The sequence below is a fragment of the Zalophus californianus genome, chromosome 15 (assembly GCF_009762305.2).
Source record: "Zalophus californianus isolate mZalCal1 chromosome 15, mZalCal1.pri.v2, whole genome shotgun sequence".
Lineage (NCBI taxonomy): Eukaryota > Metazoa > Chordata > Mammalia > Carnivora > Otariidae > Zalophus > Zalophus californianus.
Window position 1 is genome coordinate 31694554 of NC_045609.1, and position 26055 is coordinate 31720608.

General features: G+C 49.5%; 2 protein-coding genes across 2 annotated transcripts in view; one reads left to right on the forward strand and one right to left on the reverse strand.

Annotated features, from left to right (window-relative positions):
- The window catches only part of PALD1 (phosphatase domain containing paladin 1), a 103710-nt gene that overhangs the window by 61032 nt on the left and 16623 nt on the right, over positions 1–26055 (forward strand). The window lies entirely within an intron of this gene.
- Positions 7461–12518, reverse strand: PRF1 (perforin 1). Its single transcript, XM_027592618.2, has 3 exons — positions 12386–12518; positions 10425–11000; positions 7461–9553 (listed from the first exon to the last, which is right to left on the reverse strand). Exons 2-3 carry the CDS (start codon positions 10961–10963, stop codon positions 8425–8427), a joined length of 1668 nt encoding a protein of 555 aa, XP_027448419.1. The 5' UTR covers positions 10964–11000; positions 12386–12518; the 3' UTR covers positions 7461–8424.

The following is a 26055-nucleotide window of genomic DNA, read 5'->3' on the forward strand; positions in this document are numbered from 1 at the left end:
GTGAAGTGGGGCTCTTAGGAAAACAAAATAATATGATGCATATTTACACAGGGCCTGCCGCATAGCGGGCACTTGAGACATGGTACATAAAGGTAAAAACAGAAACCCCTAGAGTCCCATCCGCACCTTGGCATCTTACTAGGCGTTTGTACCTCTGTGCACCTATGCCTGAGGCCAGGGGCACCTTGGCTGGCTCTGGTGGGTCCCTTTCTCCAAATATATCAGCTCCACACGCCACCGTGGGGCAGTGGGGAGCCTGCTTCTCCCAGAAGGTAAGGATGGAGGACCTCACGGCGTTTCCGCTAGCCCAGCTCAGGTGCAGCATTCTGTGCCTGCCTTCTCAGGAGCTGGGCTCCATGCTCGCTGTCTCAGCCACCCCCCTGCTCATAGTCCTTTGGGGGCAGAGATGCACGTCAACATGGATTCACTCACCAGTGTTTATTGAGTACCTGCTATATGCCAGGCGCGTGCGAGGGGCTGTGGAACCAGTTATGATAATACAGAGCGACTTAGCATACTAGGCAAGAGAATCTCGCCACCCAGGAATAGGTGCCCACTCATTCAGCTTTCTCCCCCTGCCCCTGCCTGGTGGGCCCCGTGCTCTGTAGGGGATGGCAGAGTGGTGGGCAAGGCTGGGCCCTTGACCCCCAGGAAGGCTTGGAGTTGCCATGGTCCTGCCATGAGTGTGAGGATGGTTTCCCTGTGGCTGGACGGCTGAGCTGGATCTGGGTTCAAGTCCTGATTTGAACACAGGAAGGTGAGGGCAGAGAGTGACGAAGAAGCTAGTGGCAGGCTGTGGAAACAATTTGGTGGTTTCTTAAAAGGTTAAACCTAGAACAACCACGTGACCCAGCAATCCCACCGCTCGGTATATATCCAAAGAAGTGAAAACAGGGACTCAAACAGGTACTTGTACCCCAGTGTTCATAGCAGTATTGTTCACAATGGTTCAAAAAGTGGAAACAACCCAAGTGTCCGTGGACTGACGACTGGATAAACAAAATGATACATACATAGGAGGGAATATCATTCAGCTATAAAAGGAACAAAGTCCTGACACGTGCTGTAATGTGGATGGATCCTGGAAACACCGTGCTTAGCAAGAGAAGCCAGGCACAGAAGACAACTGTAGGATCCTGTTTGTACGAGGCACCTAGAACAGGCAAATTTGTAGAGACAGAAAGTAGAATAGGGGTTACGAGGCTGGGGGGAGGACGGAGAGGGAGTTACTGTTCACTGGGTACAGAGTTTTTGTTGGAGATGCTGGAAAATTTCCAAGCGTAGAGAGGGGTGAGGCTTACACAACATTGGGAATGTATTTAAAGCCACTGAACTATGTGCACTTACAAATGGTTAAAGTGATAAACATGCTAGGTATATTTTATGACATTTCTAAAAAGCGAGCGGTGGCATAGAGAGATTCCTCCCCCCTGCGAGCACCCCCCTAAAGTGGATCCCCTTCAGCTGCTCTGAGGCATGGAGATGGTTCTGAAGACTAGGAAGGGGAGTGCGAACTGGGCTCTCAACATCTGGGGAGTCCGACGGTGGCACGAGCGGAGAAGGTTCGGAATGAAGTGGGGGAAGGCCCTCCGCTTTCTGGGAGACGTCATTTCTAAAGTGGGGCTAAGTCTACCCCGCTCCTAGGCTGCTGGGCAGATTAAATGCATCAGCACAGGTCTGCTCCTTCGAACGCTACAGTCAGTGTTCCAGAAATGCTGTCTATTAGCGTTTCCTCTGTGGTGGTGGTGAGGGGGAAAGAATGGAAGGGAAGAGGCAAGGAAGGGCAGCAAGTCTCTCAATTCCTCCGGCTTGGAGAAATGCTTTACAGAATGAAATCACCCCAAGTGCCGCATTCCCGTGGGAGAGGGGCAGGAGCGGACGGCACCATGTCCCCACTGCATCGCGGCCTTGGCTGGCGGCAGTAGGACCTTGGGCAAAGGTCCCCGGTCCCAGAGGGGCCTATTCCTGTGAATACGGACAAAAGCGGGGGTGGGGGGGGGATGGTCAGCTTCATTCCAGGATGGTTGAGTCTCACAGGGAGTTTGGGTTTCCCCAGGAGAAAAGCCAGTGTCCTGCCAACGAGCTGACATCACTGCCCTTTTAAGAGGAAGCTGGGAACCAGCTGTTGTGCAGATGCATGGTGAGCCCAGATGTGCTGTGGGAGCCCCGCGGCACACAGATTCCAAGACAGCCCGCAAAACAACAGCAGCTGTTGGGGGTCTGGCAGGCTGGGTTGTGTGTCTGGGCCTTTGGAAAGAGGAAGGCAAGCGGGGCCGGGCTTCTTCCAAGCATGGGGGAGGTGGTGCTCAGGGGGTGCTCCCCGGGGACACTGCGGGTGTTGGGTCCATCCGGCCATGCCCACTGAGGGCCAAGGCCTAGCCGCTCCCAGCGGGAAAGCGGTGCAGAAATCAGGGTTCTAGCCCCTGTTTTATAGCTGGGAACCACGAGATCTGCAGGGGAGGGGGGTTGCGTGATTGCAGTGTACTAGAGAGAACTAATTGAGGTTGAGACTCAGTCTTGGATCAAAACCAAGGTTCATATGATATGTCTCTGGCTAGTCTGGGTGATTGTGTGGCCGGGATCATTTCATTTGTGGCCTGGCTTGGATGTCAGTCCTTGGCTGCTCTTGAGGGTCCTGTCTGTGATGGAGGTTGATCTCTTTCTGTGCGTGACACTAACCCTAACCACCTGGTGAGAATCTCAGCTGAGCCAGATGCACTCTCCCCCCCCCCCATCCTGCACTGTATGATGCCAGGCAGATGCTCAGTCTGGCCCTGCCTGTGTGTGTGGCCGCTCGGGCTACGGAAGCCTTAGCTGGAAAAGGCCTCATCAGGCAGCAGGGTGGGGGGCGTGGAGAGGGATCCCGTGAGCAGGTTAGGGGGGTGGGCCTGCCCTTCCGGGGTCACGATTTGCCCAGGTCAAGGGGGCACCTGCTGTGCCCGGAGAAAGAGCTACCCGCAGCTGGAACTGACTCAGTCGTGCCTGGGGCCATTGCAGGTGAGAGGTGGGTAAGAGTGAAGAGCCATCCATCCGGTCCCTGAGAGACTCTCGTTTCCATTGTCATTGACAGAGAGGCGGCGGCTGGCCCAGCCCCTGCACCGGGCCATGCGTGTTCCCTCTGTGGCAGCCTCCCGGAGGGAGGCGTGAGTGGCAGCCGGTGGTTGTCAGGTTGTCAGTCAGCCCGCAGACGGGACCAGAGATGTAGATAACACAGGGCGCCTGATCCGCTGGTAGGGCTGCATGCTCTGAGAAGACAGGTTTCTGTGTCCCCTGACAGCTCGTGGTTAGAGCCCATCACAGGCAGAACAGCTACCTCCTGAGGTAATGAGCCCCCTCCCTGTGGGAGAGTTCAAACACAGGGTGGAGGAGTCTTGGGTGTGTTCCATTCATTCATTTATGCATTTCCCATCTAATCGCCCATCCAGTAGTTTTCAAGCAGCAGACTTGGGCCAGGGGCTGGACTATTGGTTCCACGCTGACTAAGATAGAAGTGGCCCTTGGCCTGACAGTGGGCTGTGACTTTGACCTGGAAACCAGGGAAGGCTTCCTGGAGGAAACTGTCTTGGAAGCTGAAGCCTGAAGGCTGAGGAGGACTTAGGGTGGTGGAGATAATTTGCAGAAAGGGGAGGCAGCGTGTGGGAAGGGCAAGAGCGAACGTGGCCAGCGAGGAGCCGGTACGCTCGGTGAGGCAGGGTTTGGTGGGGGTCTGAGAGAGCTGAGAGCGAGGTCAGCACAGGGGGTCGCCTTAGGGGGTCTGAGCTTTGTCCCGCGAGCTACAAGGAACCAGTGAAGAGTTCTTAAGCAAGGCAATGACATAGTCAGATGTGTGTCTTAGCTGGTTTCTCCAGAAGCAAACCTTGAGCCAGGGGTTCACAAGCAGGTTGTTTCTGTGGGGGGCGGGGGGGGGCGGGTAATTCCAGAAAATACCCGTAGAGGAATGAGGGATTGAGACTGGGAAGGAGGCCAGCCAAGAGAGCATGTGTGCTCGAGCAAGTCGCCCCTGTGGGCACGGGAGCTTCACCCTGCTGGGGAACCCTGGGCATCAGGGTAGAACCTGTCCGTCAGAGTTATCCCCCGCGACGGGCAAGGAGCTGGAGTGCTGATGTGCCACCCACCTCCCATCGGCCATTGGGCGAAGGCTGTCTGGGATGGGTGGGGCGTGGACACTGTGCCCTGGCTCTTCTAGCTTCCCCGTGGGGCAGGCAGAGCAGGCCTAGCTCAGGCCCTCGGGCAGAGATGCGGGGGCCGGCTCGGAGTGGGCCGAGGGACGGTAGGCTGGAGGGACACTGAGAAGCAGACAGGAGCCCCGGGATGCGTGAGGAGCCCACAGGAAGACATGTCCGGGAGATGTTGCTGTCCCGGGGAAGGCTGTGGTTATGAGCAGAAGGGCACAAATGTCGGGATGTGGAAATGCCCGGGGTTGGGTGGGGGAATCAGGAACACTGACTGTGGAGAGGATGCACACCTCCCAAAGCTGCAAGGGCGCCTGTGCCTCCCAGAGGGCTCTCCCCAGCCCCACACTGCCTGTTCTCCAGCAGGTCCCCCTCTACCCCCTCCAGGGCAGCGGGGCCGCACCCCAGAGATCACTCAATGGGTTTGAAGGGAGATGAAGGTGCTGTGAGGGAACTGCTTTAAAAAAAACCCCAAACTGGGCTGTGCCAGTTGGCACCTTGGTGCCAACCCCAGGTCTGAGGAGAGATCACTTGGACCTAGGACGGGGGATGAAGAAAAAGCCATGCAGCCGAGACCCCCCGCCCCCCCCAGCCTGAATGCCACCCTGCCCCCGGACCTTCCTCCAAGTCCACATCTGTCTCCCGGTCAGACAGGCCGCCAGAGGGCAGGTGGGCTGCACGGCTAGTTTGCGGGTCTCGGTTTACAGAAGGTGCTCTGGAACCATCTGCTCAAGGATGGCACCTGTGAGTGGTCCCAGCCGTCCTGTGCTCTGGGCGCTTGGGAAGGGGGCGAGGGGGAGTGCTGGGGACACGCGAACAGCTTCTAAGGACAGATGGGGGTGGAAGGATGGTTGGGAAAGGGGACGGGAGTGTTGAAGTAGTGAAGGAGAAGATGGGACGGTGTCATCAAGCCAGGGTTTTTATTTGCCAGAAAGAGAAGCCAAGTCTGGATAAACTCAGTAGAAAAAGAATGTAGCTCTAACCAATGACCGATGGGAGGTGCTATACTGCAGCCCAACTCCCTCCACGCGGAGCTGGGATAACCCTGAGGTACGTGTTCTTCGTTGGCTCTGGGGGCCCACGGTGGTGACTTGCTGAATGGTGGGTCACCGTCCCTTCCCTGGCTCACTTGTCCTCTCCCCTGCTGGGCTTTCTGGGATTGCTTCTCCCATAAATCACCTATCCTCGAAACTTGGGCTCACCTCTGCTCCTGAAGGGACCCCATACCTGGGGCAGGTGCCTCCTGCGGACAGACCCCATCACATGTCCTTTCCTAGTGGCAGGGCAGGACGGGGAAGCCAAGGAGTGGGGCACTTCCAGCTGCTGGGCGGGGGGGGGTCTCTGCTTTCCACCAGGACTCATAGGTGGTGTGTCATCGGGGCCCCTATCGGCTCGTTGGGGCTGTTATAACAAAATACCACAGACCAGGTGGCTTACACACGGGAGAAATACATTCCTCTCAGCTCTGGAGTCTGGAAGTCCCAGGTCAAGGTTGGTGGATTCAGTGGGCCTGTTTTCTGTTTGTAGAGAGCAGCTTCCCATGGGTGCTCCAACGGTGGAAGGGGCCTGGAATCTCTCTGGGGCCTCTTTTACGACCGCACTAATCCTGCTCACGTGCCCTCCCACAGCACCCCCCTCCTGAGGCAGTCACCTTGGGGGCTACTATTTCAGCCTGTGACTTTGGAGGGGACACAAACATTCAGGCCATGGAGAAGCCAGTGGCAAATTCAAATTGTAATAATTTCAGGGAGGGTTGTTTCTAAAAGGCCTGTGTACAGAGGGGGGTTATAGAGAAACACATGGGATAGTGCAGTAACTCAGGATTAGTATAGCGGAGCTGCTACCATCCCCGGGTCTGAAGGGGTGACAGAGGGGGGCAGTCGCCCAGAGACAGGCAGAAGCCCCCTGGGAAGAGCAGTGACCCAGCTGGACACGGACACCTCGCTGAGAGACCGGAGGGGAGCAAAAGCTCTAGTCTCTGAAATTCCCACCAACCTCCCCAAGCCCCCGATCTCTTGCCCGCTAGAGATGGGTGCGGACAGATCAGCCTCCCGGGCCAGAGCAGGGTGGGGCCGGTGAGGACAGAACCTGAGGAGGGCCGATGGAAGCCATCTGGCCCAGCACGGAACTCCCCGAGCAAACGAGGGGCCTCAGGCTGACAGTCTTCCAGTCTGTGTGGGTTGGACGGGGAAATGTCACACCGGATCTCGAATTGGGGCTGAGGGCGAGCTGCCCCTCAACACGGTCGGCCCATTCCTCCTCCCTGCCCACCCCACACCTTTTCGCCCAAGGGCCCTTTTTTCTAGAGCCTTGTTGATCTCTCCCAAGACTGGGGCTCGGAGCGCCGTGCGCAGGACTCGGAGCCCTGGCTATGCCGGTAACTTTTGCAACCACAGCTACATCCTCCGGGTCCCAGCTACCCTAGATGGAACACCAGGAGGGGTAACGAGATGACCTTTCAGTACCCTTTATGGAACACTGACCTTCTAGAAAGGCTTGTGGCCCCCTTCTACTAAACAGTCCTGAGAAGGGAGAAAAATGAAGAGTAATCCTTCCGGGGAAACCAAGGCCCAGGGAACAAAGCGATTGCTGGAGGTCACTGATCCCATGGGCACTGAAACAAGGCTCCCCTCTTTGGTCAGAGCAGTCCCCTGAGCCAGGCCTGCTTTCCCAGAGGGCTACGGCCCACACCCATGTTTATTTTCAATTAGCACAGCAGCCTGCATGACCTTTCAAGATTTCTCTTGTGCTCTTGTTTGTGCGCATGGCTGTGAAGGGAAAGGTGTAAGATCATTGGCTTCAACCAGCCGTTTAGAGCCAGCCAGTCTCTCCTGCCCCCCGCCCCCCTTGGGGATTTGGGGTCAGTGTAACATGACTGCTGGGCTTTTGAGAGTATGGGTCCACACAAACCTCAGAGGCCTTAATTTGCAGGGAGTTTCGGAGAGAGTCAGGAAGCCAGGCCAGCAACCCGGGGCCCCTCTGACGGCAGCCCCTCCCGGCCCAATCCTGCTGGTTCTAGCAGGCTGCCCGAATCCCGCCACCCGGCGCCGTGGGCCTGTGTCCAAGCGTGTGAAACAAAGACCATTTCATTTGAGGGCAGACCCCGAGGCTCTGGGGTTCCCTACATGCCAAGGCCAGGAAGCCTCAGTCACCCCCTAGTTGGAGCCGCTGCCTTCTCCCCTCCAACTGTGGGGGACGGGGGAGAGCTCTTCAGCCCGTCACATGGGTTCTGGTGAAATGACAGCTTTCAAGCTGATGGCTCTGGATCGATTTTGGCCTGCACACACGTTCTCTGTGATTTGTACATAGCTTTATTTTTACAAAGGGAACTGCATTGCCAACAATTAGAGAAGTTAATTTGGGGTTTCTGGCTACTTTCAGAAATCCCCAGCCCTGCCAAGCCCTCCTGCCTGGGAATGCCTGGCGGGGCCAGAGCTGCTTAAATCAGCTCACCATAGTCCTTACCATTCCCTGTGGCCACCGGGCTAAGGGCTGAATGTCTGTTGCCTTTCTCCCCGGGTTTGTGCTGCTGGGTCTTGAATCAGGAGTTTTGAGGGAAGTGCAATATTTCGGGTGCCCATGTTTCTAGCGGAAGTGGAAAGCCAGTTGCTGGCCTGCTCCGGGGTGAGCCCCCCATCCTGCCGGGTAGGGTTGCTGATGTAGACGTCCGTCTCTCGGGCCACGTTTGGTCCCGGCTCTCTCCTCTGCCACAGGGATGGCCATGACGGCGGCCATCACAGCCCAGGTATCAGTCCTGCGTCAGGCTGTGCACACACGAGGCCGGTCCAGACGGTCCCGGATTTGGCTGAGGGGCACAGCTGGCTGGGCGAAGAAGAGAGAGCAAGCAGAGCAGCCGGGACGGGCAGGGTTAGGCCCAATGGGATGAAGAATTCCCCATGCTGGCAAGGGCTGCAAGGGAAGGTCTTCAGTGATAGCAAGCAGTCTGGGAGGAAGGGCCTCCTGGCCTTCTGCCCAGCTCCCGACCCAGGCTGTGGCACGGGTAGCAGGCGCTAGAGGGCGTGGCCTAGCCCCAGCTCATTCCAGGGCTCCAGAATATCAGAGAGCTAAGGCAGTTGGGACAGGAGACTTCAGGGCTGGCCTGGAAATTCAGCCACTTCATTGAAAAAAAAAAAAAAAAAGCCTCAGTTTTCCATCTGTCTACTGGGGATATGAAGAGAGGCCCTGGCTCCCTCCATGAGAACCCCATTCGGTGCAGGCAGAGGTCCCCTGGTCCTCTCAAGGCCTACTGCGCTCACCACACTGGCCCACTCCGGTTTCCAGGAGGCGCCCCCAGAAGACCGTGGGGGGCATACTGTAGGCAGGTTGCCCCCTCCAGGTGAGGCAAGCACTTGGCGTGGTAGAAGAATCTCAGGTGACCGTGGTTCAGGTTGCACTTCACCTCATGGGAGCCCGACTGAGCTTTCTGGTCACAGGTGCCGAGGAGGTCGTCGTCCCAGCCATTGTCTTTGTCCCAGACCTGCACCCGCAGGGGGCCCCCTGTGGACAGAAGCACGTCCCCGAAGTCCAGCTGCGTCGCCCACTTCGGGTGGTTATTGTTCCACACCGTGTTGGTTCTCAGCTCCTGGCCTCCAAAGAAGACTTTCAGATAGGCATCTGTAGCAGTAAAGTGGTCTCCCCACAGGCCTGTCGCCTGGAAGTTCATCACCTTCAAGTGGGCCAGGCCCCTCTGCCGGGGACAGCAGAACTGGTTGGTGGCCGCCGAGCTGGGGCACACACACTGGCATGGGTTGTGGGGGCTCTTCTGCTGCCCCGGGGGGCAGGGCCTGCTGCAGTCCTTCCACCGGGCCCTGTCCATCACGTACTTACTCACGGCCCGCCTCAGCGACTCCCGCCGTGGGTCCCAGCTCTCCACGAGCATGTGCAGAGGCTCCAGGGTGTAGTCCACCAGGCCGGGTCTGGCCAGCAGTGAGTTCATCCAGGCTGAGAACTGCTCCGGCCCGGCCTGGTTCCCAAAGAGCAGGTCGCCCACGGAGTTGTGGTGGCCCCCGACTATTTGGGAAAAGCGTTCCTGGTAGGACTGGTGGAAGGAGGTGTCCATCTTGTGCTGCTTCTTCTTCTCCTCACAGGCCTTGAGTTCTGATGAAGAGCTGGCGCGGCCACTGATGCTGACCTGGGCCTCGACGGCCAGGCAGTCCTCCACCTCGTTGGCTGTGAGCCCGTTCAGGGCCAACTCACAGGTGCGCAGGGCAGTGAGGGCCGAGACCCGGCCGCCCAGCTCCAGGGACCGGATGAAGTGGGTGCCGTAGTGGGAGATGAGCCTGATGTAGTCAGCCTCTGTGGAGGTGTTGAAGTTGGGGGGCAGGTCGCTGAGGGCCTTCTGGAAGTTGGGGTGGAGTGGGGGAGAGTGTACCAAGTGAAAACTGGAAGGGGAGAGAAACATCAGATGGGCCAGTAGTGGTTAGTTTTCCCCATTCAGCCGTCCCTCAGTGTTGCCCAAGGTCACAAGTGATAGAAAGACAACTTGAACCCGGGTGGCCTGACTCTAAGCCCAAGCTCTGAACCACTGAGCTGTCAGGGAAACCCAAGGTTGCTCCCTGGTGACCTAGATATGCTGAATTTCTGCTTTTCCTTTGCAAAGTAAAGTTTTTTCTTTCCTTTTTATTTTCTAGTTAGAAAACTGATGGTGACCCTCTAGCTTTGGAACCCGGTCCTGTGGCCCTGTCTGTCTGTCCCCTAGATCGGGCTCCTGACAGCTCTGGCCACTAGGCAGGAGGTGCCCCCTGTCTCACTGTGGGGGAAATCAGGGTGGGTGACTGGGGTGCTCCACGGAGACCAGGCATTTCTGGGGTTGTGGGACCCCGGTCCTTGAAGGGAGGGGTGTGATTGCTGCTGTCTAGCCCTATAGTCCTAATTCCCAGCACAGAGCCTGATACATGACAGGCATGATCGTGGTCGAGTGGGTGAATGAGGCCCAGTGATGGGAAGTCTCCTGCCCACAGGACAGAGGGGACTGGGCACTCCGTAGATCCGAATGGCACCATGTTGGGGATCTCAGCACAGCCTTGCTCGCCTCTCCTCCACCTGTTCTCTCCTGGGGCTCTTCCTGTTCAGGGGGCCCCGGGGAGGAGGCCCTGAGGGCACCGCAACACCCAGTGTGCGGGAACCAGGGTTGTGTATCCTCCTGGTGGACACAGCCTCCCAGTCGCCACCCTGCCATCCCAGGGCTCCCGGACCACGCCCAGTTTCCCAGCCCTTTCCCTGAGCTCCTCCACCCCCACCTGCAGCGCTCACCTGTAGAAGCGACACTCCACCAAGTCAGTGCTGAAGCTGTACTGGTCCTGGTGGGTCTTCTGGGCAGCAAAGTTGGCCACGCTGGAGTGCGAGCCGGCCACGGTCACCTGCACATTGGCGCTGGGTTTGGGAGACACATCCAGCCCCAGCCGCCAGTCATTGCGGATGTTGCTGGCCGCCTCCCTGGCCACGCCCTCGATGGAGTTGGCCTTGGCCCTGACCACTTGGCGCTGGCAGCCTGAGCCCTGGGAGCGCCAGTCGGTCAGTGCCAGGGGCAGGCGCTGGAGGGCATCCTCCTGCAGGGCGTTCTGGCAGAGGGTGCAGGTGCCATCGGGCCGCAGGAAGCTCTCCGTGTCCACGGGGAAGGAGCCCGAGCGCCTGAGGCTGGTCACGTCCACGCCCTCCCCGGCCAGTGCCGCGCCGGGCACAAACACTTGGTTGCGCCGGCACTCATTGCGGGTGGCTGTGTGGCAGGGGGCTGGGGTGGGCGTGGGCAGCAGCAGCAGGAGGAGGCACTGGAGGAACAGGCGGGCACCCATGGAGCTGCGGAGACGGGGGCCAGCGGGGCTCCGGAAGCTGTGGGCAGAGGTATGGAGGATGAACCATCATGGCATATGGAACGGAGAGGGAATGGGATACCTCGTAAGTCACTGAACGTCAGAGCTGCAATGACCTTTACAAACCTGGCCCATCCCCCACCTGTACAAATGGGCCCAAGGATGAGAAGGGACTTGCCTGAGGTCACACAGCCAGGAGGAGCCCCTGGCTAGGATTTCATTATTTAAGGCCTAATGGGGATCCAGACTGATGGCTTTGTCCCCAGGATCACAGCCGCTGCTGGTGGGGAAGGGGCTCTGCACACAGAAGAGGGGGCAGAGCGCAGATGGAGCGAGTTTGGGGAGGGATCTGGGACTCTAGAGAAGCCTGGATTCTGGGGGAGTATCATTTTGGGCCCCAGAACAAGCCATGCTTTTCCCACCCCACTTCTCTCGTTCTCTGTCTGTCTGCCCGTCTCCCATGAAGCCCTTAACAGAACTGGGAAAGAAAGAATGCATTGCCCTTATTGTCCCACCTTCCCGTTGGGGCCTGCTCTCTGAGCCTCATGGGAGAACAGCAGCCCGAATTCCAGCCTGGAGGCTGAGCACGTGCCTCTGCCCTTGCCTCCCGTGTGGGGAGGGCTTCACGCTCCCTCTCCAGATCTCTGGATGCCCACGCCTCCTCTGGCATTCTCTGCCATGCTGTGCAGAATTCCAGCAGCGCCGCGAGCTACCTGTGGCCTATTGTTGGGCAACCATTGGCTCGAAACTTCTTCCCAATTTTGAGGTGGCTCTGGAGCCTCACAGGGACCTGTTTATAATCTGGAGTCTCCACACTCTCCCCCTACCTAAACTGGACTCCTCGGAGGGCTGTCCCTTCCAGCGCCTGCCAGGGACCGCAGCTTCTCTGAGACCCGGGGCGGCGGCGGCGGGGGGGGCGGGGGTGCTGTGGAGAGCAGGAACACCTGCATTCTAGCCAGGGCCTTCTGCGCCTCACCCGAAGGAGTGACTGGGTGGTGGGATTCCAGGTGACATGCAGGCCCCAGGGGAAGTAAATAGGAGAAGGCCCTGTGGTCATCCCACTTGGGAGGCCAGCACAGTTTATGACCTTAATGCACAGAGCTCCATCTCTATCCTGGTCTCCATCATCTGATCTTCCAGGGAGCCTGTTTCCAGCTTTCTTAAAGGCTTTCCCTGTCAGCGTCTGAAGCGGCCTTACAGACGATGCCCTATAGCGTTTCCACTTTCTCTGTGAGGACGCTGAGGCCCGGAGCAGGCATGAGGCCACCCAGCAAGTCAGTGACAGAACACAGTCTCATGGGTCACAGCAACAGGCTCGTCTCCGGATGGAGCAGCCCCACTCCCGGGCCTCTCTGTCCCCACCCAAGGGCTCACAGCCTCCCCGACGCCCACCTTCCTCCCTACCTGGAGTCCTGGGCGGAGACGCTCTACGCAGACATTCTCTCCCCCCAGGAGATGCTCCTGAAATGGTGGTGTCAGCTCCCAGGCGGGCTCACCACACAGCTCATCACCCAGGCCGCCGTGCACATCACTTCTGCTTCCTGCCCCGCCCCTCCAGCTGTGGTCATGGGTCCCCTCCGCTCTCCCCCTCCCACCGGCACCCATCCTGTCTTCACCTCCCCATCCGGCCCTTCTGACAGCCCTCCAGGAAGCAAAGCTGTGAGGGCCAGAATCTCATCCCACAAGCAGAGCTGCCTGGGACACGGAGGCCCTGGGCTGATAGGTGAGGGTTTGTGTGGAGCACACACAGGGGCCTGGGGATTTTGAGGTTCAACTCTGGGGTTGACGAGTGGGCCAGCAAGGGCAGTCCCCCTGCTTCTATCTACAGCATCATGTGTGTGAGGCCTAGGAGGTGGCATAGCATAGGAGCTCACCATGAGGCTTAGAGCCCGCCGCCTGGGCTTGGGCTAGCTCAGTTAGGCTCTAGCTGTGTGACCTGGCAAGCTTCTCTAGCCTCTCTGGGCCTGAGTTCCCTCAGCTAAAAAGGGGGAGAATAATAGTGTAGACCCTACGTGTTGTGAAGAACGTGAGGGTTACTACGTGTGATGTGCTTAGAACAGTGTCTGGTTCTCGGGTGACCATTCCCCCCTCCCCAGGCAGCGGGGAGAAATTAACCTCCTGGCCCACTTCCTATGCACACCTGCTTCCCAGCCAGCCCCGGCTCTAGACCCCAAACAACGTACCCCAGGACACAGTTACCTGTTCCCCCTTTTGTGAGGAGAACCAGGGGCCACACTGGTTCCCCAGCCCCTCCCCAGCCCTGGCCTGAGGTTGCAGCCACAGAATGGGTGGGTGAACAAATGGGGAAAGAGATGTGGGTGGGGCCAGAGGCCGGGGGTCTTCATCCTTTGTCTTACCTGAGGTCAGGGTGGGGTGAGGTTTCCATGGGTTGAGTGACTCACAGGGCAACTTCTGGGGGCCAAAATCACACTGGTTTGAGGTGAAGACAGCTGGGTAAGTGGGGGGGCTGTTTCAACAGTTCACACTCCAACCGGTGTATATGACGGGAACAAATAGCCACAGGCCCCAGACCACGTGTGACACCATGGGGTAGCTCATCCCTTGAGTCTTTGTGCCCCCATGAGGGCCTTGCTCTTACGGGAACAGGGGCTTACGCTGCCTTCTGGGAACCTGGATGCCATCTCGTCCCCCAGGTTCCACCCCCCTCCAGAAATTGTGGCCTCCTGACCCCCTTCTGTCTGTGCCTAGTTTTGTCACACAGACGTAAACAGGAGTTGGGTTGTTGTTTGCATGGCAGCGTGAAAACATTTCTTAAGATCTTTGAAACTTTTCAGAGACTGCTGCCAGGTAAGTACTCTGGAGCGGCATTCAGAGAAATTAGTGTTGTTTTTACAAAGGTAGAAGGTAACCCGACTAAAATAGGTCGACACATCTCAACATCAGCTTTTCAGAATGAAATTCAATTTAAACAGGGAGGAAAGGGCCCTACATATCGAATAGTGTTGATACCACCGCGTGAATAAAATTACATCTCTGCGTTTAAGCAGTGGATAGGGGCATGCCATGTTTCTTTCAGGAACATAAAACATATTTAGAACCTAGTGTGATTCCAAACATATCTGTTGAATGTCCCTGTTACTGCTGATGTCATCTTTCAAAATAAAAATCACCTGTAAATAACTAAAAAAAGAAAAGAGAAAAAAAGAGGTCAGCCTTCCGAGGCTGTGAGTTTAGTTCTATAGGAAGAGACAGGTGAGGAAGAAGGAACAGGCTGTAGACTCAGCTTTGTTGGAGACTTGCTAAGTTTGAACCCCTTCCCAGGTTAGTTTGCTCATCCATAACATCAACCGGAGGACTTGGGGACTTCTCACAATCCTTGGATTCTTGATGAAATGTGCACTTGGCACTTTCCGAGTGCCATGTGAAGTCGCTACTGTCCAAGGGACCCTGGTGGGGGCGGTCCGTTAAAGAGCGAGGATGACATCGGGTCTAGGACGACCTTTCTTGGCCTCTGCGCCTGATGACAGCTGTCCTCCCCGGCTGACATTTAGTGCTTCACAAGAGATTTAATGCACACTTTTTTTTTGTCTGAGACGTAAGTTTTCACACAGTGTGTTCAATTGCCAGACACCCTCCATATGGTTTATGATTAGTCACTTTGTTGAAATAGAACTCACATACAATCACGCGTTTAAAGTGTACAATTCAGGGGCACCTGAGTGGTTCAGTCGGTTAAGTGTCTGCCTTTGGCTCAGGTCATGATCCCTGGGTCCTGGGTCCGAGCCCTGCATCGGGCTCCCTGCTCAGTGGGGAGTCTACTTCTTCCTCTGCCCCTCCCCCTGGCTTGTGCTCTCTCTCTCTCTCTCAAAAAAGAAAAAAATAAAGTGTACGATTCAGTGGTTTTTAGTATATTCACAGAGTTGCGCACCCACCACCACGATCAATTTTCAAACATGTTCATCACTCTGAAAAAAAAGAAACCCTGTATCCTTTAGTGGTCACTGCTCTTTTCATTAGACACTGGTCTACTTTCTGTCTCTATGGACGGAGGACAGAAAGTGTAGGACATTTCGTATTAATGGGCTCATGGAAGATGTGACATTTGTGTCTGGCTTATTTCACATAACATCATATTTTCAAGGTTCATCCAAGTTGTACCATGTATCAGTCCTTCATTCTTTTTTATGGCTGAATAATAGTCCCTGGTATGGAGTTACCACATTGTATTTACTCATTAATTGTGGCCACTTGGGTTGTTTCCACTTTGGGGCTGTTATGAATAATGCTGCTATGAACATTTGCATACAAGTTTTTGTGTGGACCTGGGTTTTCCTTTCTCTTGGATATGTACCTAATCATGGAATTGCTGGGTCATAGGGTAACTCTACATTTAACTTTTCGGGAGCTGTTTTCCTATGTGGCGGCACCATTTTACTTTCCCACCAGCATTGTGGGACGGTTCTACCTTCTCCACATCGTTGTTATTATTGGACTTTTTAATTACAACCATTCTCATAGATGTGAAGTGGTATCGCAGGGTGGTTTTGATTTGGATCTCCCCAATGGCTGATGATGGTGAGCTTCTTTTCATTTGCTTATAGGTCATTTGTATATGTTCTTTGGAGAAATGTCTATCCAAGTCCTTTGCCAATTTTTGAATTGCATTGTCTTTTTGTTGTTGATGTACAATAGTTCTTTATATATTTTGGATCCAAGACCCTTTTCAGATACATGATTTGCAAACATTTTATCCTGTTCTGGGTTATCTTTCCACTCTCTTAAGAGTGTCCTTTGAAGCACAAAACTTTTTTTTAACTTTACTGTAGTCCAAAGTGTCCGTTTGTCCTTTTGTTGCTTATATTTTTAATGTCATACCTGAGAGGTCGTTGCCTAACCCAAGGTCATGAAGATTTACTCCTATACTTTCTTCTAAGAGTCTCATAGTCCTCCCTCTCGCATTTAGGCGTGATTCACCTAAACACAAACACCTTTGTGTTTGAAAAGGGGTCCAACTTCATTCTTTTGTGTGTGGATACGGTTTTGATGTCTCTTTTCCTAAGGCTACTAAACATTTACCCTTGACAGAAAGGTTCCATGGATACTCTACACAGAATGCATGAGGAACCTGTTGATTCTGATTGCATCTACTTACATAAACTCTACTTACTTTAGGCACTACACACACGAACTATCGTCAGAGAGGTCCTTCAACAAAACGGGGGTGTAGATTGCAATTATTGTGCCTATTTTGAAAAAACCAAATGCAGTCACAGTGGCATTCCCTTCATCCTGTGATTATTCTTGGTTCCCTCTTCCTCTGGGGTTCTTCATGGAAAGACCCGGGGAGTCTTTCCTCTTTTTCCATTCTGTGGAACACTGGCACCCAATTTTTGTACTCAGCCCATATCTTCAGCAGTGATGGTTCTATTCGGATTTTCTGGCTTTTTTCCTGGTATCAGTTTTGGCAAGTTACATTTTTCTAGGAAAATTTCCAATCTGTCTGAAATTTCACTGTTGTGGCCATGAAGTTATTTATAGTAGTCTCTCTCTCTCTCTCTCTTGCTCTTAGAAAAAATATATTTCTGAATCTTTTTAGCGATGTTTTCTTTTTGATCACAGGTTTTTATCATTGTCTCTTTTTTTTAGATGAGTCTTGCTAACGATTTTTCTATCTTTTATCATTTTTTTCAAAGAACCTGCTCCTGGCTTTATTGATCCTCTCTATCGAATCATTATTTCCTATTGGATCAATTTCATTCTTACCTTTTAATTTCCTTCCTTTTTCCCATATTCTTTGAGCTCCTTCTATTGTTCTTTTACTAACTTTTTAAAAAAGATTTTATTTATTTATTTTAGAGAGAGAGAAAGCCTGAGCAGGGGAAGGGGCAGAGGGAGAGAGAATCTGAAGCAGACTCCGTGCTGAGCACAGAGCCCCACACAGGGCTCGATCCCACAACCGTGATATCATGACCTGAACCGAAACCAAGAACCACCCAGGCACCCCTTACAAACTTCTTAAGTCCTTAGCTCGTTAATTTTCATTTTTCTTCCTTTTTAATGTAAACACATAAGGCTCTACATTGCCCTAAAAATCTTTTAAACTGCTTCTCTATAGTTTTGGTAGGAAGTCTTTCTTCGTTCCTGCCTGGTTTCTTAACATTTTCCAAAAGTCCTGATTTTTCTTTAACCTGTGAGTTATTTCAAAGTATGCTTTTTACATTTTCAAGAAAATGGGGTTTTAAATACTATCCCTTGGCTAGTGATTTCTAATGTAGTCACACTGTAGCAGGACATGTCTGGATGAAAGCCATTCTTCGATGCTGGTTGAAATTTTCTCGGTGGTTAACTAAATGTTGTGGTAAATGTTCCTGTGTACGTGAGAAGAATATCTGTTGGTTGATTTTTTGATGCAGGGTACTGTGTTCAAAGCTACGGTCTCTCGATATTTTAATTACTAAGAAAATCATGTTAAACTCTCGCTCTGTGAAGACAGATTGTTCAAGACCTACAGATTTTCTCCTGCAACGAGAGTTCTGTCAACTTTGGCTTTATATGTTTGAGACGATTTTATTAAACAAGTTTAGTATTGCTTTGTCTTCCTGGTGAATTAAATTCTTTAAACCGCCCCAAATGATGCTTCTCCCCCCAAATATAAATTTAGTCAGGGGCGCCTGGGTGGCTCAGTTGGTTAAGCAACTGCCTTTGGCTCAGGTCATGATCCTGGAGTGCCGGGATCGAGTCCCACATCGGGCTCCCTGCTCGGCAGGGAGTCTGCTTCTCCCTCTGACCCTCTTCCCTCTCGTGCTCTCTATCTCCCATTCTCTCTCTCTCAAATAAATAAATAAAATCTTAAAAAAAATAAATTTAGTCAGATATTAATAGAGCTATTCCAATTTTCTTTTTTAATTTAATTATTTTTACGTGTGGTAAAATACACATAACATGAAGTTTACCATCTTCACCATTGTTCAGTGTGCCAACCTTCTTCCGATTAGCCCTCACAGGGAGATCTTTCATCTTACCTTTAAATTCCCTTTGTTTTTATGTTTCAGGTGGGTCTCGTTAACCACAAGTCATTGGATTTTGTGATGTCACCCAATCTGGGTAGTTGGCAGTATAACCCTGAACTAGGTTCATTTATATTTATTGTTCTGTGAGAGTTTATTTCTACCGTGACGTGTTTGATCAATGTCCTGCTTTCCATGCTTTCTCCCCTCTTTTCCTGCCTTTTTCTTCTAAGATTTTATGTATTTATTTGAGAGAGAGCACGCACAAGCAGGGGGGAGCGGCAGATGGAGAGGGAGAAGGAGGCTTCCGGTGGAGCAGGGAGCCCGATGAGGGGCTCGATCCCAGGACCCCGAGATCATGACCTGAGCCGAAGGCAGACGCTTCACCCAGCGAGCCACCCAGGAGCCCGTTCTCCTGCCTTCTTTTAGATTGATGGAACTTTTAAAAAGTCACATTCTTTTCTCTGTGCCGGTTGACTCTTAGAGCCTTTCTGATTCTTTAGTGGTTGCCCCTAAAAAGGCTAACATGCATTCTTAGCAAGGTCGAAAGTTTCTCGTTGTAAACTTTCTCGTGTAAAATCACCCTTTCTCATTCTCTGGGGTATTGCCATCCGGGACTTTTGTTCAGTCTTCCTCTTCCTCTTCCTGTACTAACTTAGTCATTGGTGCTATTACAGGATACTGTCAACGTTTGTTTATACTTATTCACACATTTGTCAATTTCTTTGCTCCTTAGTCTTTCATCTCTGAGCTTCCACAGATTGTTGTTTTTGTTGTTTTTTTCCTTAAAGTACTATGCACCGGAAGTGTCTCTGGCAGCACCTGCTCTCAGTTTCTGTTTGCCTGAAACGTCTTTATTTCACCCTTGGTTTTGGATCATCATTTTAGCAAGTTGACACTTTGAAGTCCCTGATGGTTGACACCTCTTGGCACTTTGAGGTCATTTCGCTGTTCTCGGCTTTCATCATGGCTGTTGCTTACCTATTATTCTGTGTAGAGTATTCATCTATTGGGGGGAGCAGGGACTGTTTCTAAGATCTTTTCATTTTTGATTTTTTGAAAGCTTACTACAAAGTATGTATCTAGATATGACTTTCTTCTTAATTTATCCTCTTTGGGGTTTGGTCTTCCTGAATCTGAGGATTCGCATCTTTCCGCATTCTGGAAAGCATCTTGGCCATCATCCCTTGACATATCCTATCTCCTCGGCTCTCTCTAGTTTTGCCTTGTGGGGTGCTCGGCAGAGATGCAACAAGGCCCCTCACCCTCTCCTCCTTGTCTGTCATGCTCTTTTTCTTGTTTCCTCCTTTTCGTGTGTCTGTCCTGTGTGCTCGTTGGTGTTTCTCCCCTTCTTTGTTCCAGTTCCCTAATGCTTGCTTTCTCTGTGTCTAGTCTGCAATTTAATCCATCCATTGAGGTTTTTTTTTAAAAGAAGTTTTTAATACATTCTTTTGTTTTAGTTACTTTTTTTTTAAGATTTTATTTATTTGACAGAGAGAGACACAGAGAGAGAGGGAACACAAGCAGGGGGAGTGGGAGAGGGAGAAGAAGCAGGCTTCCTGCTGAGCAGGGAGCCCGATGCGGGGCTCGATCCCAGGACCCTGAGATCACGACGCGAGCCGAAGGCAGATGCTCAATGACTGAGCCACCCGGGTGCCCCCATCCATTGAGTTTTTTAGATTAGCTCATACATTTACCAAGATGCAAACATCCAAACAATGTAAAAACATATTTAGTGAATAACCTCACTCCTGCGCCATTCCAACCTACCTCAATGGGTGCCACTTTTTTTCTTTTTCTTTTTTTGTTTCTTTGGTGTCTTCTTGGAGTTATCCCCCTGTACAAATATGAGTAAATAAAGTAAATACTAGTAAAAATGCTTTCTTATTTTCGTCCTTCCTTACATAAAAGGAAGCATGTTACACATCTTGCTTTGTGCTTTTATTTTGTTTTAAAATAGTATACCTTGGAGATCTTTCCTTTTCAATATTAGGGAGTTTCCTCATTCTCTTATTTTTTTAAATGGTTGCACAGTATTATTACATAGATGAAACATAATTTATTTGACCAGCCTCCTACTGATGGCCCTTTGAGTTATTTACAGTCTTTTGCTCTTAACAATGTTGCAGTTGAATAACCCATACTTAACTCATTTGCTGGATCAGAACATTATGAGTTTTCAATTTTGTTGTGTATAACACATATAAAAGTACATACACACAGGGGCACTTGAGTGGCTCTTTCAGTTAAGCTTCTGACTCTTGATCTCAGCTCAGACCTTGATCTCAGGGTCATGAGTTCAAGCCCCATGTTGGGCTCCATGCTGGGTGTGGAGCCTACATAAAATAAACACACACACACACACACACACACACACAATTACATATCTATACATACTTTACACATATACATATATAGTGTATATATACACGCATATAGAAGTTTGTCTCTATATATACACGCGCACAACAAACACTCTCCACAGGGTTGGCATTCGGTTTTCACTCTACCAACAATGCATGAGTGAGTTGATTTTCCCTCCATCTTACCTACAGAATGTGTGGTCCTCTAGATTTTTCTTCAGTTAATTTTTACTTTCAGTGACCTATTTTTTATTTATAAGATCTCTGTTTCACTCAGTTCCAAATTTGTGATTATGTTTTCATTCTGTTCTGAATTCTGTGATTATGCATTGTGATTATATTCTTTAAAAAGTTTTAAAACGGGGCGCCTAGGTGGCTCAGTCATTAAGTGTCTGCCTTCGGCTCGGGTCATGATGGGATCGAGCCTCACATCGGGCTCCCTGCTCCGCGGGAAGCCTGCTTCTCCCTCTGCCACTCCCCCTGCTTGTGTTCCCTCTCTCACTGTGTCTCTCTCTGTCAAATAAATAGATAAAATCTTTAAAAAAATAAAATAAAAAGTTTTAAAGCATTCAGACATACTTATTTAAAATTTCACATCTAGGCATGCCAATATCTGAAGACTTTGTGCATCTGATTCTTTATCTTGTTCTATCAATGGAATCTGCCCTCTTGGTGGCTTGTTATCCCGGGTGTTTTGCCTGTAGTTTAGACTGTGTTCTCATGCTTGGCCTCCCTTTATCTGTGGGCATCCTGCAAAGCCTGGGCTAAGAATATTCTTTTGCACTTGCTTTTGTGAGACACCTCCCAGCTTTACCCACCCACCTATTTATGTTCATTTGTTGGCTTGGCATAGTTTGCCCTATACCAGTAATGTAAATTTGAACCACAGATGTAGGGAAGGTAAGTCTGTGGTTATTAGGTTTTAGGAGAGACTGTCGTTTTACTCAGAATTGAGACTGACACAAACAAGTGTCTTCCTTGATTCCTTTTCCTAGTAAATAGATCCTTTCTCTAGTCTACACTTTCGTTGACATTATTAGCCCATGGAGAATTTATTTAAGCTTTATGTGGGATGATCTCAGCTTCCATTCCCCTCCTCCTCCCCCAAGACATTATTGCCTTTTACTTTTGTGATCATTATGACTTGGGATCTGGTTTCCCTGGATTGGCATGTGCCTCAGGGCATCCACGGCTGGTTGGCCTGCTTTTCTCTTTAGTTCTTACTTCTTCAGTTTTTGACTCCTTGGGATATTTCTTACTTATTTTCACCAATTTCATCTATGCTTTCGGATACATGTCATCGTATTTAACTCAGCCTTTCTAGGTGTTTTTTGCAGCAAGGTAGATTTTAAGAATAATTATTCTACAATATTTGATCTCGCAAATATTATTTATTCAATAAATATTTCATTCAATAGTATTGAATGAAATAAATGTTTATTGATTGCCTAATATGTGCGAGACTAATCTATTCTATTCTATTTCATTCCAAAAGATGCAAAAGACTGATAAGTATAGCAATCACCAGTTAATTCACACACCATTAAATGAAAGGGAAATTTTTTCCTGTTTTAACAAAGAAGTCTAAACCCATGGTGGTTGATGGCTATGACCCAGGTTTGTGGTGGTTACATACTGACAACATTTTTTTAAAAAGATTTATTTATTTATTTGAGAGAGAGAGAGAGTGAAAGAGCATGCCTGAACAATCTTATTTTATTTTATTATTTTTATTTAGAGAGGGGAAGGGCAGAGGGAGGGAATCTCAAGCATACTCCTCACTGAGCATGGAGCCCCATGCTGGACTCGATCTCACAACCATGAGATCATGACTTAAGCAGAAATTAAGAGTTGGTCGCTTAACCAACTGTGCCACCCAGGCGCCCCGACAACATTTTTATGTGAGATTGACCCAACTTAAGTGGCACTAAGAGGGCATCATACCATTGGTTTGCAGTTTATCCCGTCACATTAATCTCTATTGATTAATAAAATAAGACTCCAGGGGCGCCTGGGTGGCTCAGTCGTTAAACGTCTGCCTTCGGCTCAGGTCATGATCCCAGGGTCCTGGGATTTAGCCCCTCGTCGGGCTCCCTGCTTGGCGGGAGGCCTGCTTCTCCCTCTCCCACTCCCCCTGCTTGTGTTCCTGCTCTTGCTGTCTCTCTTTCTGTCAAATAAATAAATAAAATCTTTTAAAAAAATAAAAAAATAAGACTCCAGATTGCTAATGTACATATCATGGAAATGAGTTGTAGAAGTTGAATCTCTTGCAAATAATGAGGTTGCTATAAGGAGAGCCTACTGTGGAAATCACCCAGAATGCCTGTACTTGTAGAAACCATAAAGACATCAGGCTCCTCATTCTCGCCTTCTGTCTGTTCTGTATTTCTCTTTCAGATGACATAGCCTTCATCTCCTTTTCTTTCTCTGCTCCATTCTCCACTTTCACCAGGCTGCCTTCTTGGCTCACCCATCTGCTTCAGTGGTCCCATCATGGCTGTTGAAAAAATGGCAGCCCAGCCTTCCCAACTGGCTCCCATGGCTTACCCTCTTGATTTTATATGGCACAGACTTTCTAGCTTACAAAGACATTCCCATACATTATTTTTGTCTATGCCTAACAATGTTGTGACATAAGCAGAACGTTGTTATCCCTAATTGTTTTTTAAATGAGAAAAAACAAAAGAAAGAAACAAGAAGAGGTACTTGCCCAACATTACACAGCCAACAAGTGGCAGAGCAGGGACCAAACCCTGGTTTTCTGGCTCAAGGCCAGTGATTTCTCAGGAGTCCAGCTCACATACAGCTGCCTAGTAAATCCACATCCAAGTGAAATTCCAATGTCTGGAAAAACTGGATTTCTAACTCATCAGTGAGCTTTCAATTTTCTGATATTTCTATTAAAGAACAGTCGATCTGGGGTTTCTCTGTGAGAGTGGTGGCCTCAGATTATAGAGCTCAGAAAGTTGGTGTGGCTTTTCTGAATGTTCTCAGCACTGTGCCTAGCCATGTCTGGGAGTTTTGCGATGAGTTATTAGTGGCCAAGGGTTTGTGAAAACATAAACATCTCACTGAGCTCAAACCTGAATGGAAAAAAGAAAAAAAGAACTTCTGAGTAAGAGTCTGACTAATGACTCTTTGGAAGAAATTGAGCAAGTGTCTGAGACTTTTCCATCTGCCTTTCAGCTAGAAAAGTTTCTTCCTAAAACCTCACAGCCCTGTGCATTTAAGCAGCACAACGTACTGTGCACATTCATCTACTGTAGCTCATCGATTAAGTCTTTGCTGAACACCTACCGTGTGCTGCTAGGAACTGATGATTACAGAGAGAGTTACAAAGGCATATAAGCCAGGACTCCATCCTTAATGGAGACTACAATCCAGAGAGTTATAGCACCATGATCAAACTTATAGTCTTGGGAACCAGACCGCCTGGTCAAAATACCTGCTTTATTACAACCAACAATCAACCTTGGCATAAGCATCTAATCTCTTTCAACCTCATTGTCCATAAATGTAAAATAAGACCAATAATTATATCTACCCAGTTACACCTATAATCAGGGTTTTGCTATGGGGATTAAGAGGTAATATATGTAAAGGGCTTGGCATAGGACAAAAAATCTAAATAAAATTTAGGGCATTGGCATAAAATCTTAAAGGAGGTTTAGGATGTGTGGCTCAGAAATGAGGAGCTACAGTGGTCCAGAGTGGTGGTTGGGTTCAGTTAACTTACTCATATAATCAGAATAAGATGCTCTTGAAGGATTGGCAGGTGAACAGAGATTGTGCAGAAGTTTTTCAGGGAAAGGAATAGCAGGAGCAGAGGCATGGAGGCAAGAAAGGAGAGTGTTTAGGGGGTAGGACTAATATGTATGGTACAAGGCAGTAGGCATTAATAATTATAACTTTTATAAATATTCTATGTCTAATACTATCTGCCAGGAACCTTGGGGAATGCTTTACAATCATGATGTAAATTAATCCTCCCAAGAGCACATGCCATCTCCCCGTGAAATGTTGAAACTCATTAGCCAAATATCTCTTCTAGGACAAAGCCCTACACTGAGGGGAAATGGCTAGAAGAAACAAAAGGACAGTGCAGAGCCAAGTAGGGAGAAGATCCAGATAAAATAGGGGACCCTGGTTCCTGTGAACAGAATGCACAACACGTGCGCGCGCACACACACACACACACACACACACACACAGTAGGGGAGGGTAACAGAGGAAACAGTTCTCAAACTCCTCTGAAGCCAGTTTCAAAGACATTTTTCAGTACAACTGGAGATGGAGCCCTAGAGTCATGAATCTTGGCCAAGAAATCCTCTCCCATTCTCCCCACTTAGGAGTACGGGGAAGCCTATCTCACTTAAACATGGGCAACAGAATAGGATTGCAGAGAAGGAACCCAGCTCCATTCAGAGTTCTTATAAGAAAAGAGACTAATGAGCATAATAATAGGCCATCAGACCATGAAGACCCCTAGAAAGACTTGCCCACAAAACAAATGAAAATTTTAATTTAATATTTCAAAATGAGTTAAAAGAATTTTTTTTTTAAATGATGGAAACTATGGAATTGAAGCTTAACTCAGGATCATAAAAATTAATAAATGAGATGATTGGTCAAAAGGACGACTTGAAAAGAGCTCACATAGAGTTAAGAAAGACAATTTTTCTTTTCTAAAAAGAAAAACCATGTCAGAAATGAAAAAAAAAAACTGGAGTGCATACAAGAGTGAACAGATAACACAAATAATATGATTAGAGAAAAGGATGAAAAGGAGGAAAGTTAAAAAGGAATAAAAATAAACTGGGGAGTGAAAAAGAAAAGATATGTGAGAAAGAGATAGATGTGGAAGACAGAGAAGATCCAACCTCTGTGTGAAAGAGAACCTAAAGAAGAAAACTCAAGCAGTGGGACAGAGTAAATACACAATCACAGTGAAAGACTTTATCCTCCCTCTCTCTATAACTGACTAAGTAAGTAGACAACAATAAAATCGGTATTGAGATAGAAGATTTGAACAGCATGATTGATAAACTTGGCTCTGTTGATGTGTATAGAGCACTGCATCCATGTGCTAAAGAAATACATCTTCTTTTCCAGTGCACATTAAATATTTCTCTAAATTGGCCATATAATGGGCCATAAAATAAGTCTAGAAAATTAAGTCAATTTCAAAAGGTTGAAATTTTACAGACAGTATTCTATGACTCAATGGATTAAGTTAGAATCAATTCTATTAACAAAAAACAAAAGAAAATCCCCAAATGTTTGGGAATTAAATTCTTTCAAAATAACCCTAAGTCAAGGAATAAATTGAAAAATACTTTCAACTGGATGATAATAAAAACAGGACATACCAAAATATGTGGGATGTGACGAACATCATGCTTAGAAGAAAATTTATAGTCGTAAATGTACACATCAAAAAAAGAGAGAAGGATTTACTATCAATAATCAAAAAACCACTTCCAGGTGTTAAAAAGGACAACAGATTAAATCCAAACAGTGTGGGAAGGAAATAATGAGGAGAAGAAATTAATGAAACAGAAAGCAAATATACAATAAAGAAAACTAATAGCCATAGCTTGGTTTTTTAAATGATATAAAATTTATGAACCCTTAGCAAGGCTGATATAGACAAAGAGAGGGAAGAGGCACAAATTGACAGTATCAGCAATGAAAAAGCATTATCAGTACAGAGCCTGCATACATTAAAAAGATCATAAGAAGT